The sequence below is a fragment of the Chrysochloris asiatica genome, unplaced genomic scaffold (genome assembly GCF_000296735.1).
Source record: "Chrysochloris asiatica unplaced genomic scaffold, ChrAsi1.0 scaffold00107, whole genome shotgun sequence".
In the NCBI taxonomy this organism is placed as follows: Eukaryota; Metazoa; Chordata; class Mammalia; order Afrosoricida; family Chrysochloridae; genus Chrysochloris; species Chrysochloris asiatica.
The window spans coordinates 8,342,811-8,358,033 of record NW_006408625.1 but is presented as its reverse complement, the minus strand read 5'-3'; the positions used below and the strand labels follow the sequence as shown (position 1 = coordinate 8,358,033).

The window sequence follows — 15,223 nt, the reverse complement described above, 5'->3', positions numbered from 1 at the left end:
AGGGCTAGCCTAGGCAGAGGGGGTGGAGGGCGGGATTAGTGGCTGCAGGTAGATGGCGTCACTGTCTGATGACATCAAAAAATGCCTCTCTCTGTCTCCCTGTGCCGTGGGCACCCGGCCCGACAACGCCTCCCGTGGCAATGAGCCCCCATCCCCCCATGAAGGACAGTGCCAGTTCCTGTGGCCTCGCCGGCTCTCTGGGCATGCCCACCCTCTGAATGGGTCCGTTCAAGCCCCGCATGCAGTCCGGGAGTGGGAGCCAAGTGCAGGCAAGTGCAGGAAGGTAGAGGCCCAAAATGCCCACAACTCCCCAGCAGCTCGACCCTTCAAAAAAGCAAGTCTACAATATTGGAGGCTAAAGTCTTAACATTTGCCCAAAGGCTGTCTTTCTACCCGGCGGGGTCCCCCTCTGTGCGATATCACCCACCCTTCCCCGGAGCCCACGCACCTCTGCTGCCTGGTCAGGGAGGTGCCTCAATGACTAACTCAGATTACTCTTTTTTTTTTCCTGTTCTTTCTTCTTCTGGTTGAGCTCTGATCATCCTGTTGTTGAAGCCAGGTCAAGTGGGTATTATCTGCAAGTGTGGGTGTTCTTATGCATATGCCCTCTCCTCTTATCAGTTGGACACTTCACTCTCTACTCTAGTCCTCTGTGACTATGTCACTGACTCTGGGCCCAGGAGTCCCCAGGTCTTGCCACACTGCTGGCCAACCAGGTCTCCACCTGGGTTCACAGGAGTCTAGTGAATGTTGTAGGCCTCTGCTTTGCAGCTTCATTGCTGTTTTTACCTCACTTCCCCATATTGGTGACGAACGTAGTCACCAATCAGAGCACATGTCTGCTCGTGTATTCCCATTGAGTTTTAGTCTTGGATGGGGGTTTGTCCTGAGGGGACTCAACCACTTGTCTTGTTGTCTCCTGAGTGAGTATCTTGCTTGTTCTTGTACAATCACTAGGACTGCCATTATTGTTTTTTCTTTTTCCTGTTGGTCTTTGTTTCAAGAAGTATCTTCTGTTCTTCTAGCCACTCCAGGCTGGTCTCCCTGTCCTTTGAAGTGGAAATTTCTCACCTCAGAAGATTCTGGATGGGTTTCAGGATTCTACCTATGGTCTTATGTAATGCAGAGGCTCCACAGGAAGCCTCCTTCACTGGGCTCATTGTAGCCCCATTTTAGGTATTGCAATCGGTTGTAGGCAGCAGACGGACTTACAAGCTTTCTGTGATGATACTTCTGGCTATTCCTTTCTCTTCCCTCAAGTGTCTATTTTATAATGGTATGCCAGGGAAACCAAGTTTCAAAAGACAGCTAAGCATCTTGGGTGGCTAATGAAAGGAGATGCGGATAGATCTCTTGTGATACAATAGTGAATAATTGTTATCAGGACTGATTGTGAAGGTTGGAAATGTAAAGGTAGACGTTTTGTAGCAAGGAGGGGAGTAATTAACTCCTCAGCCTAGGAGCAGAGGTCCCTGGGACCATCAAGGGAGAAGAGCAGAGAGCAGGGCCCTACCCAGAGAAGCAGTGATGCCTGAGATGGAGGCAGAGACGATGACGTGGAGAGATGGAGCAACTGGAGACTTTCGACCCAGAGAGGGAGAGGGGCTGTGTGCTGATGAACAGGAGGGCAGGGAGTGGAGGGCAGGCTTGTAAGATATACCCTTTGGTTGGTTGATGATGCATGGAGGGGATTGTAACAATCAATGGCAATGAAATGATATACGATAGGATGAATGTAAAACTAATGTTCTCCCATGTAAATTATCACATAATTCACAATAAAACATTAAAAAAAAAAAAAGACAGCCAAGCATCTTAACATTATTTCCCCAATTTTGCCCATTCCAACCGTGTCTAAAGTCCTGTATCCCAGAACCCTATTCCAAGATTGTGCATACTCATTATTTACCTCTGTCCCATTAGGCCCATGCAAACCTGCCTAATTGTTTTCCCATCCTCCTTGTTCTTCCATTCTCCTCCCCATTCTTGTGTGTTGTCCCTAGCACCCAAACTATCTTGTGTCTATTCCCCACCCTGTGCTACACCTCCCCTTCCCTCCCCTCCCCCCCTCTTATCGCAGTAATCAGCAAAGAATCCACCACCCTTTAGTATGGGTTCTTTTTCTTAGTCTTTTACTTGTTATTCTTCAAGGTAGCATAGTATTTCATTGTGTGTATGTACCAATTTGTTTACTCATTCTTCTGTTGATAGGAACTTAGGCTGTCTCCATCTTTTTGCTATTGTAAATAGTGCTGCTATGAACATTGGTGTGCATATATCTACTGGTGTTATGGCTTGTATTTCTTGTGGGTAAATACCAAGTAGAGGAAATGCTGGATCATAGGTATTTCTATTTTCAACCTTCTGAGGAAGTGCCATATTGCTTTCCAGAGAGGTTGGACCATTTTGCAATCCCACCAGCAATGCAGGAGTGTCCCAGTCTCTCCACATCCTCACTAGTATTTATTGTCCTCTACTTTTTTGATCTTTGCTGTTATTGCTGGTTTTGATTTGCATCTCTCTTAATAACTAGTGATCGTGAACATTTCTTCATATGTTTATTGGTTGCCCAGATCTCCTCCTTGGTGAAGTGTCTCTTCATGTCCTGTACCCATTTTTTAATTGGGTTATATGTCTTTTTCTTGTAGAGGTGTTATAGTTTCTTAAGTATTTTAGAAATGAGTCCCTTGTCTGATGTGTTGTTGCAAAAGATTTTTTCCCACTCTGTGGGTTCCCTTTTTACTCTTCTAGTGAAGTCTTTTGATGCACATAAGTTTTTAATTTTTAGTATGTCCCACTCATCTATTTTGTCTACTTTTGTTTGTGTACTTTTCAAAATGTTTTGTAGTCTGTGTATTCCCTGATTTAATGCCTTCACGTTTGTCCCTATTTTTTCATTGATGGCCTATATAATTCTGGGATTCACATTTAGGTCTTTAATCCATGCTGAGTTGGTTTTTGTATAAGGCGTGAGGGGTAAAGGTCTTGTTTCAATCTTTTGCATATCACTTTCCAGTTCTGCCAGCACCATCTGTTGAAGAGACTGTCTCTCCCCTTGCGATACATTTAGGTACTTTGCCAAAAATCAGTCAGCTGTATGTGGATGGGTTAATTTTTGGATTCTTGATTCTGTTCCATTGATCTATGTATCTTTCATTATGCTAGTACCAAGGTGTTCTGACCACTGTAGCTGTGTAATAAATTTTGAAGTCGGGAAGTGACAGGCCTCCAACCTTATTCTTCTCCTTAAGCAATGCTTTGCTTATCCTGAGTCTCTCTCCTTTCCATATAAAGTTTGTAAATTTTTTTACCCTCTCTTGGCAGAATGCCATTGGAATCTGTATTGGGATTGCATTATAAGTGTAAATTGCTTTGGGCAGTATTGACATTTTCACAATGTTAAGTCTTCCTATCTAGGAGCATGGTACAGTCTTCCATTTTTGTAGTTCTCTTTTGGTTTCTTGTAGTAGTGTTTTGTAGTTTTATTTGTATAGGTCCTTTGTTTCTCTGGTTACATTTATTCCTAGATATTTCTTCCTTTGGGTGGCTATTGTAAATGGTATTGCTTTCCTAATGTCCTTTTCAGCACTGTCGTTATTGGTATAGAGGAATCCAACTGATTTTTGTATGTTGATCTTATATCCTGCCACTTTGCTGAATCTTCCAATGAGGTATAGTATCTTTTTTACTGAGTCTTTGGAGTTTTCTATTTATAGAATCATATTGTCTGCAAATAGAGAGATTTTACTTCCTCTTTGCCATTTGGATGCCTTTAATTTCCCTCTCTTGCCTTATAGCTCTTTCTAAGACTTCCAGCACAATATTGAATAGGAGTGGTGACAAAGAGCATCCTTGTCTGGTTCCTGTGCACAGAGGGAAGGCTTTCAGTTTCTCTCCATTGAGTGTAATGTAGGCTGTTGTTTTGGTATATATGCTCTTAATTATGTTGAAGAATTTCCCTTCAATTCTTACTTTGTTGAGTGTTTTTATTAGCAGTGAATGTTGGATTTTGTCGAATGCCTTTTCCTCATCAATCAAAACATTTTTTAATAAGATAATATGAAAGCTTGTTGACAGATGGACAAAGTCTATTGCAAATCAAGGAGATTGTGTCAAAAAATAATGTATTTATCTTTTCTAAAAGTACATTAAAATAAACTCTACAACCAGAGTTTAGATAATTGTTGACTTATCCTTTATATTCATTATAATTACAGTCTTTGTTCTTCAACTGGTCATGTGGCCATGGCTGGTCTTTAGAACTACACTCTTCCACTACCTATTCTGTATTCTCTTTGCCCTCAGCAAGCACCTTAGTTAGTTGTAATTCTTTGCCTGGTGCTATGACCCAAACCTTCATTCCTCAAGGTTCTCGGTTATCAGTTATCATGTTGGATTTGGGTTGCTAGAGTTTACTAATGACTTTAATCACAGTACAAAAAGACATCCTAAGGAATCTTTTACTTTATTCTACTGGATTCTACTTTATTCAACTATAATCTTTTTTACCTCCATTATGAAATGTCAATTGAATTTCTCCTTGGTAATCAGGATCAGTCACACCATTCAATACAGTGACTCCCTTCTTTGCCTGTTGATCAAGAGGCATAAGGAGCATAAAATGGCCAGAGGGTATTATTAACTTCCAGTTCAATGGAATCAGTGCTGTGTCTACATGGGGGAGTATTCCTCCCTCTGAAACTAAAACATCCAGACCCAAAGTGTATAGGGTTACAGGGATACAGAACAAAAAAATTTCAAGTGGTTCAGTAGGAGTAATAGTGACTGTTACCACTCCCATTTCCACCCCTTAGTTGGGATCATGATTCCTGACTGTTGAATTAACAACACCATATATTGGATACTAATTTAGAGTATATACAGCCTCCTGTAGAACATTGCCCCAACCCTACAAGGGATTGCAATGTAGCTGGGGCCATAATTGTGCATTTAGAAGGCCATTTCATCATTCAGTCAAGCCAGCTGCTTAAATATGATGAGGAACATGGTAAGACCAGTGAATTCCATGAGCATGGACCCATTGCTACACTTTATTTGCTGTGAAGTGAGTCCCTTGATCTGGGGTGCTATTATGTGTGATACCGTGACAGCAGATAAGGCATTCTGTAAATCCACAGATAGTAGTTTTGGCAGAAACATAATGTGCAGGGAGAGTAAATCCATATCCAAAGTAAGTGTCTACTGTAGTAAGAACAAAACACTGCCCTTTCCATGATGGAAGCGGTTCAGTGTAATCAACCTGCAGCCAGGTTGCTTTCTGATCTCCATGAGAAATGAACCCATATCTGGGATTCAGTGTTGGTTTCTGCTTTTGGCATATTGGGCACGCAACAGTGACTATAGCCAAGTCAGCCTAGATAAGTGGAAGTCCATGCTGCTGAGCATATGCATAACCTTTATCCCTGTAATCATGACCACTGACTCTCAGCACCAAATGTCTTAGACTGGGTTCTCTAGAAAACTGAAACCAGTGAAACTATATATGTATATATATATACATATATAGTTGTTGTTAAGTGCCGTTGAGTCCATTCTGACCCATAGCGACCCTGTATAGAGTTTCCAAGGAGCAGCTAGTGAGCTTGAACCACCAACCTTGCAATTCAAACGACTTTGCATTCTGATGCATTAGCCCACAGCACTACACACCAGGACTCCTTATATGTGTGTGTGTGTGTATACATGTTGTTGTTGTTAATTGCCATTGAATTGGTTTCAACTTATAGCAACCCTATGTACAGTTTCCAAGGAGTGACTGGTGAACTTGAATCATCGACCTTTCAGTTCAAACCTACCTTAAAGTTCAGTGCATTAACCTGCAGTGCATTAACTGAAAGAACTCATGGAAGAGCACAAACAGATTGGACATCTGCAAATAAAAATTGGACTGATACTTAAAGGAAGGTAAAAGTTGAATTTAAAAAAAAAATGCTACTGGCCCGTTGGTCGGAAGTATAGGGAGGTGTGTATGAACTCCAAAACTTGTAGCTACTACCCCTCTGACCTAGTTTGGATGGCTAGCTGACCAAAACTGAACTGGATTAAAGATGCTTGATACTGTAAGCAAGTATAAATCTGATAAACTGGACCTTTGCTTATGAGTGCAGTTACTCAAAATTCCAACCAAAATGGAAGGCTTCTTCATATCAAGGATCAAGCTTGTTTCCTCAGAGCACTAGGTTGATAGGGACAGGACACAGAGCAGCTGCAGACTCTAGACCCATGGACTGTGGGCAGGAGGCAAGCTGGCAAAATATGACCTTTGGTCATTTAAATGAACATAAATTTTAGTTTTGCATGTGTACATCAAATATTTTTGCTTTGTTGATTTGTGAAAAGTAAAATGTAAAAAGGAAGCCACAGGGAGGAAGCAGGATAATGGTTGTTACAGGCAGTGAATTGTAATCATTGAGATTAACCAAAACGTATGATTGGTTGAGGGTAAAGCTGATAATCTCGTTTGTTAACCTTCTCTCAGTTCACAATAAAAAGTTTTTAAAAAGAATCACTGCTAGTGATGAGACATGGATTCTTCACTATGATCCTGAGAGTGAAAACAGAGTATGAAATGGAAATATCCTCAATTACCAATCAAGAAAAAGTTAAAGTCAACCATCAGCTGGGAAATTGATGCTTACAGTTTTCTGGGATTCTCGAGGGCCAGCATTGGGAATATCAGAAAAAAAGTTCAACAATCAACAGTGTTCATTACAGTAAGACTCATTACAATAAGGCTCACTGAAGAGCATTGTGATCTTGCATGACAATGCACGTCCACACACCTATGCCCACACTGTTGACACTCTGCAAAAACTTCATTTTGAGGTGTTAAAGCATCCTCCCTATAGTCCTGATCTTACTCCATCCAACTTTCTCCTGTTTGGTTCCCTGAAAGCAGTCCTTCGAGGACAAAGATTCACCTGTGATGAAGAAGTGAAGACAGCAGTGCTTTTGTGGTTCACAGCTCAGCATAAAATATTTTTTAATAAGGAAATATGAAAGCTTGTTGATGGATAAAGTTATTGAAAATCAAGGAGATTATGTCAAAAAAATTATGTATTTTCTTAAAAATTGATTAAAATAAATTCTACAGTCAAGAGTATGGATAGTTTTTTACTCACCCTCACACATGTGTGTGTATATTTGTTGTTGATAAGTGTTATCAAGTTGGTTCTAACCCTGTTTATATCAAGGAAATGACTCATAATTGTAGAGGTGGGAGAGTCCCAAGTCCAGGTCAAATGAACCAAGATCATCGGGCAAGCACTAAAGCAAGCCATTCAATCATGTCCAAGGAACTGGAGGCTCAAGGACAAACCACATGCAAGATCCAGACCCAACAGAAAGGAAACAAGCTTTACCTGAATGCCCATTATGTTGGGAGTAGGCCACACTAACAAGGAAACATCCTTTTCAGTTGATTGACTACTAATCATCATTGAATTAACTGCACTGTATTAGATCTCACCAGGGAGATAACCACACCTTAACTACCAAACCACTAGGAAGCCCAGTTAAATTGACACAAAACCTTAAATATCACACCCAGCTTTTCAGATTATTTGTTCAGCATACAGATTTAATAAGTGTAGTGAAAGAATGTAACCCTGATGCCCACCTTTCTTGGTTTTAAACCACACAGTATCATTTTGTTCTTCTATTCGAATGATTGCCTCTTAGTCTGTGTAGAGTCCTCATAAGCACAATTAAATGTTCTGGAATTGCCAATCATCAAAATAATAGCCATAATTTGTTATGATTCACAGAGTCAAATGTCTTTGTATAGTTCATAAAATTCAGGTAAACATCTTCCTGTTATTCTCTACTTTTAGCCAAGACCCATCTGATACCAATAATGATATCCCTTGTTCCACATCCCCTTCTGAATATTGTTAGAATGTCTGCAAGTTCCTTGCTGAAGTGTTGCTGTAACTGTTTTTGAATTATCTTCAGCAAAATTTTGCTTGTGTTTGCTATAATTCAATTATTTCCATGTTTTGTTGGATTACCTTTCTTGGAACGAGCACAAATATGGATTTCTTCTAGGTAACTGTTTTCCAAACTTCTTGGCATAGATGAATGAGCACTTCCAGTGTTGCATTTGTTTGTTGAGACATTTAATTTGCTGTTCCTTCAATATTTGAAGCCTTATTTTTCATAAATGCCTTCACTGCAACTTGGACTTCTTCCTTCAATATTATCAGATCATATGCTGCCTACTGAAATGATTGATCATTGACCAATCCTTTTTTATACAGTTACTCTGTGTATTCCTTCTGTCTTTTGATGCTTCCTGCGTCATTCAATATTTTGGTCATTGTTGTTGTTAAGTGCTGTCAAGTCAGTTCTGACCCATAGCAACCCTGCATGTGGTTTCCAAGGAACAGCTAGTGAGCTTAAACTGCTGACCTGCGGTTCAAACCAACTTTGCAGTCCAGTGCATTAACCCATAGTGCCACATCAGGACTCCATTTTGGCCATGTTGTTGTTGTTAGGTGCCATCAAGTCAGTACTGACTCATAGTGACCCTATGCACAGCAGAACGAAACACTGCCCCATCCTTGGCAAACCTCACTACTGCTGCCACACTTGAGTCCATCGATGCTGCCACCTGGCTAATCCATCTCATTGGGGGTCTTCCTCTTTTTCTCTGACCCTCCATCTTACCAAACATGATATCCTTCTCCAGCGATTGTTCCCTACTGACAATGTGTCCGAAGTATGAGAGACGAAGTTTGGCCATCTTGGCTGCACTTCTTCCAAAAAGGATCAATTGATTCTTTTGGCAGCTCATGGCACTTTCAATATTCTCCTCCAACACCATAACCTTTTAATATTGCAAGTTGAGGCTTGAACGTGTTCTCACTTTTGGTTTTCTAACTCCAGGTCTTTGCACATTTCATTATACTACTTTGTCCGTAGGTAAATGCTGCTCTTTTTATCTTAAATGGCTTATGCTTCTACAGTGCATGTACCTCACTAGTGTTGTTGTCTCCCGTACATACCTATCTGTTGTTTAGGATGAAAATTGAATCACGGGGTGAGTTTAGTTGCAGAGGTGAATGATGCCGAGAACCATATTCTTACGGTCCACTAGTCTCTGTCTGACCAGTATGCCTGTTTTTTGTTTTATTTTGTTTTTAAATTATTTTTAGTTTTTATCTGTATTTTCTCCCACTCTATTCAGGATATTCTAATGTGATCCCTTTCAGAGCAGTTGATAGTGGTAGACAGGCACAATCTACTTCTTCTGGTCTCAGAGTCACACAGATTGATGTTCATGTGTTCCATTAGTTCATTGGACAATGAACTAATTTGTTCATTGATTCCAAATGTCTTCAATTTTCATCACTTTTTTTTCGTTCAGGCAGAGAGAGACCACTAGTTGCACCTTAGATGGCACTCATGAGCTTTTAAAATCCTAGTTGCTACTCACTAAAGTAAGATATAGAATGTTGTCTTTATTCTAATCAATCATGGTGTTCCCTAAGACTGTGGTCCTGCATCCCAGGCCCAGAAACTCATTCCGTAAAGGTGTTTGGTAATGTCTAAGAAGTTTTCATAATTTTACCCCCTTCTCTGTGGTGCTGTAGGATAAGCACTGGACTGCTAACCACAAGGTTGGCAGTTCAAACCCACCTTGGAAACCCTAACAGGGCTGTGTTGAGTAGAAACTGACTTGACAGCACTAAACAACAACATTATTCCACCACAAGAGTTCTGGTGGTTCTATAGAATAAGCATTAGACAGCTAACAAGATCAGCATTTCAAACCCACTAGACAATCATGGGAGAAAGATGAGACCTTCTGCCATTGTAAAGATTTACAGCCTCAGAAACCCTACACAGAGTTTCTATGAGTCAGAATCAACTCACTGGTTGTGAGTTTGTTTGTTGATGTTCCATGGTTATTGTTGTTGTTAGGTGCTGTCAAGTTGGTTACAACCCATAATGCCCATAATGTACCCATAATACACAACAGAAGGAAACATTGCCCAGTCCTGCACCTATCTCACAAATGCTATGCTTGAGCCCATTGCTGCTGCCACTGCAGTCTGTTTCATTGGGTGTCTCACTCTTTTTCACTGAACCTCCACTTTACTAAGTATGATGTCCTTCTCCATGAACTGGTTCCTCCTGATAATATGTCCAAAGGATAAGACACCACGTCTGGTCATCTTGGCTTCTAAGGAGCATTCTGGTTGTACTTCTTCCAAAACATATTTGTTTGTTCTTCTGGCAGTCCATGGTACTTTTAATGTTCTCCTCTCACACCATATCTCAGTGCATCAATTATTCTGTAATTTTCTTTTTTGTTGTTCAATTTTCACATGCATATGAGGCTATTGAAAATAAAACTACTTGGATCAAGGGCATCTGACATCTTTGCTCTTGAACACTTTAAAGAGGTCTTGTCAGCAGATTTTCCTAATGCAAAATATCGTTTGATTTCTTGACTTCTCCACTACATTCATAGATATATTAGCAATAAATATAAATATTCATGTACAAATACCCTCTGTAAAAACTTGATATATTTGTTGGTATACTACCTCTCTCCAATACTCCTTCAGCCTGTGTATCTACCCATGCATCTACCCATAGATTACTGTGATTGCAAGATTGTGTATATAAAAGTATTTAGCTCTGTTCCCTTGAACTTTTTCACTCTTACCTCTTTCTTTCCATCTTCATCATTCTTCTGCCAACCTCCCGTCTTGCTGTATATCGTCTTCCTTATCACCCAAGTTAACATATGTCTACCCACTTGCCAGTGAATTACTTCCCTTCCCTTCCACCCCTGTTGTTGTTTTTAGGTGCCATCTAGTTGGCTCCAACTCATAATGACACTGTGCACAAAATAACAAAGTACTGCCGTGTCCTGTGCCATCCTCACAATTGTTGTTACACTTGACCCCACTGCTGCTGTCATTTTGCCAGTCCATTTGTTGGAGGCCATCCTCTTTTTCCCTGACCCTCCACTTTACCAAGCATGATGTCCTTCTCCAGGAACTGGTTCATCTTGATAACATGTCTGAAGTATAAAAGATGATGTCTTGCCATCCTGGTTTCTAAGGAGCATTTTGGTTGCACTTCTTCTAAGATAGATTTGTTTGTTCTTCTGGCAGTCCATGATATTTTCAGTATTCTTCTCCAACACCATAACTCAAATGCATCAATTCTCTACAGTCTTCCTTATTCATTGCCCAACTTGCATATGAATATAAGGTTATTGAAAACCATGGCTTGCATTGGGTAAACCTTAGGCTTCAAACTGCTGTCTTTGCTCTTGAACACTTTAAAGGTCTTGTGCAGCAAATTTCTCTAATGCAATATGTCATTTGATTTCTTGGCTGCTATTTCAATGAGTGTTGATTGTGGATCCAAGCAAAATGAAGTCTTTGACAACTTCAATCTTTTCTCCATTTATTATGATGGTATCCATAAGGTCCAGTTGTGAGGATTATTGTTTTCTTTACATTGAAGTGCAATCCATATTGAGTGCTATTGTCCTTGAACTTCATCAGGAAGTATTTTAAGTCCCCTTCACTTCCAACCATCAAGGTTGTATCATCTGCATATGCCGGGCTGTTAACGAGTCTTTCTCCAATTCTGATGACATATTCTTCTTCATATAAGATAAATTCTCAGGCTATTTGCTCAGCATACAGATTGAATAAGTATGGTGAAAGAATATTACCCTGGTGCACACCTTTTCTTATTTTAAACCATTCAATGTTCCTCTGTTTCGTTCTAAAAATTGCTTCTTGATCCCTTGTTGTACAGGTTCCTCATAAACACAATTAAGTGTTCTGGAATACCCATTCTTCACAATAGCTTGTCATGATCCACACCAGTCAAAAGCCTTTATATAGTCAATAAAGCACAAGTAAACATCTTTCTGGTATTCTCTGCTTTCAGCCAAGATGCATCTGATGCCAGATTCTGAATCTGACTTAAATTTCTGACCGTTTTCTGTCATTTTGCAGCCGTTTTTTAATTATTGTCAGCAAAATTTTACTTGTTTATGATATGGTTAGATGGTTTCCACATTCCACAGTGTCTCTTCACATTGAAATGGGGGCAAATATGGATCTCTTCCAATTGGATAACCAGGTACCACCCCTGGTAACCATCAAAGACTATTTCTTTGAGTGTGAAAACCTTCCGGCTTATTGTTGGACAACATTGTTTCACACATACTCAAAGAGGCCAAAAAAAATAAATAAACAGCAACTTTATAAACAAAAAAGGAAAAGAAACCTTTCATCTTTGACCTTTTTTAAGCATTTCATAGAAACCAACTAATTATAGTATAGTTAAGTACATACAGAAGCCCTGGTGTGGCGCTGTGGGTTAATGGGTCAGACTGCAAAGCAGTTTGAACTGCAAGGCTGATGGCTCAAGCTCACCAGCTGCTCCAGGGTTGCTATGGGTCCAAACTGACTCTTGGCACTAACAACAACAACAAAAGTACATACACAAAAAAGTTACTGGACTGCTCAGAGTAAGATTGTAATTTTTGTTGCTGTTGTTTTTGCTTTTTTTATAAGGTGTGTGTGTTTATTTCCTTTGAGATTATAGTGAACATAGTCACACCACAAGTAAAGTCAGAATTAGGACAGAGAATGCTCCAAAGGCTGGTTTGGTCATCCAAGATCATTAAAAATGGCTGACCCTAACAATATGTAGAAAAATACTAAATGTGCATAAAAAATACAAACAAATTTTCCTTTTTAAAGTACTTTTATGGGGAAAAAAAAGAGGGGAGGCCTTGGAAGTTTGGGTTCTTTTTTCTCCCCTGTTGCAAATTCACATGTGGTTTTGATTGTGTGGTGGTAAGCATGTGTTATCTGCAGGTGGTGGCGCTGCCCAAAGTGGGTAGGTGGGACTCTACTTGAAGGCGACCACATTTAGATTCTGAGATGGGAAGTCACGGTGGCCTTTTTTAAGTTTAACTTTTCCTTTTTTGCTGTCTAGTTATACTCATTGGTCTTCTGCTTCTTGGTGTCAACATCATCATCCTTATCATCTTCAGCTGCTCGCCCGTTTGTCCAAAGTGCCTTAGCCTCCTCATCGTCATCTCCATCTTCTTCCTCACCATCACCTTTTTCCTCTTATAAATTTGAATTATAGGTGTATTAACTGGTCTTCCTTGTGGTGTTTTTTAGTGCCATTGAGTCCATTCCAACTCATAGTGACCCTGTAAGGGTTTCCAATGCTGTAAATCTTTAGGAAGCAGAAAGCCTCATCTTTCTCCAGGGATGTGACTAGCTGACTTGAACTGCTGACCTTGTGGTTGCAGTCCAGTGTTTATCCTACAGAGTCACAGCGTTCCTGATCTTCCTTGTAGGTATATAGATATTATCCTATCACTGATAGTGTTGTACTTAAGGACAAATCTTGAAATGTTCTTTTTGATGATGAATGTGACACCATTACTCTTCAGTTGTTATTCCCAACATTGTAGATCATATGATTGTCCAGTTCATAATGACCAATACCAATCCATTTCAGCTCACTAATGCCTAGAATATAGATATTTATGGATTCCATTTAATTTTTGATGACTTTGAATTTTCCTAAATTCATAATTGTACATTCCATAGTCCAATTATTAATAAATGTTTGCAGTTGTTTCTTCTCATTTTAAGTTGTGGCACATCAACAAATGACGGCCCCAAAAACATCATTAAAGTTGACTCTACTTTGAGGAGGCAACTCTTCCCAAGTAATATTTTGAATGCTTTCAAACCTCAACTTCTGGTACTGTATCACACAACATTCTGCTGCCATTTAGAAGGTTTCACTGACAGTTTTTTTAGAAAATAAATTTCCAGGTCTTCTTTAGAGTCTGTGTTAGTTTGGGAACTGAGCTGAAACCTGTCCACCATGGGCAACCTGCTGGTATTTAAAATACATGTGGCACTGTGTCCAACATTATGGCAACATGTAAGCAATTATAGTACAATAAACTGATAGATAAGTGATAGTCTCACCCTTAGATATTTAAAATTACTGTGCTAAGTATAATTGCATCCAGCAGGTATCTTTCTACAGGAAGGGTTTAGGGCTAGAAGGGAAAACACTTAAGAAGGGTAGATAGCAGGTCTCTAGGCTAAGTAAAGGGCTGCAGTACAGAACAGTGACCCCAGGGTACAACAGTCAGACCAAGCCTAATTAATATGAGGGAAATTCTGATAGTGCTTTCATACTTTGTCTTTTTTACCTCAGGTTCTCCATCATATTTGTAGTCCTTGGTGCACTGATCATCACATCAGTTCTGTTGCTTCTTCCCCGAGCCAGTGAATTTCCAATCCCAGAGGTGGAAGTCAAGGTAAAACTGTTGGTTTAATTCAACCACCTACTTGTAACTCTTTTTCTCTTGACCTAGGCATCTGCCCTGCCCTGCAATGGTCTTTAATATTAGATTGGCTGAAACGTGCTGCAACTGAAAAGTTAAAATAATGTGGCAGGGAGGGGGCGGAGCTTGAAGTTGGATTAGGGAGAAGTGAGGTGCAGACCTTCAGCAGTAATAATACAGAATACCAGACGAAGCAGGTTCAGGGGACAGCCCCAGAACTCTGAACTACATATAAAGAAATACTTAGAAGGATCAAAGGCTTACTGCTAGTGGGATTTATAGCAGAAGCAAGAAAGGTGGCATTTTCTGAGCTGCGACTGCCAGAGGGTGTCGGAGAGCCATCTTGGGCATGATGGAGCAGGAACAGAATCAGAGGAGCATTCCCACCGCAGAGGTCTGACCAATCGTCAGAGATAAAAGTGTGAACATTTTTTCCTGTTCATTGGTCTCCCACTGTCTGTGCACCTGCACTCTGGTGAGCAAGTAAGTGGATGCCCCACGCCCCACCCCGGAAGGTTCTACTATGCATGCACATGGATCTGCTCAGCAAAGACCACAGTACATTGAATCAAAGAAGTGGGAAAGGTCAACAGTAACTGTTTAAAATGGAATGGTCTAGAGAACAAACAAGATGGCGGATCGGGTAGACGTGTAGTAAAGATTTCTGCCAACAACAACACAGAATACCCAACCAAGCAGGCTCAGGGGATGGTCCCAGAACTCTGAACCACATACAAAGGAATATTTAGAAGGTTGGAAGGCTCAAACTGGGGGAATTTGTGGCAGAAGCAAGAAATCTATTGCTTTGTAGTCTGGGACGCTCGGCTGCTCCAGGAG

At 40.3% G+C, this 15,223-nt stretch overlaps 1 protein-coding gene across 1 annotated transcript in view; it reads left to right on the top strand.

The window, feature by feature from the left end:
- The window catches only part of TMEM218 (transmembrane protein 218), a 56,562-nt gene that overhangs the window by 15,996 nt on the left and 25,343 nt on the right, over positions 1-15,223 (top strand). Inside the window, exon 2 of the mRNA XM_006867681.1 lies at positions 14,257-14,359. Within this exon, the coding sequence (XP_006867743.1) occupies positions 14,257-14,359 (103 nt within the window). The remainder of the gene's footprint in view (positions 1-14,256; positions 14,360-15,223) is intronic.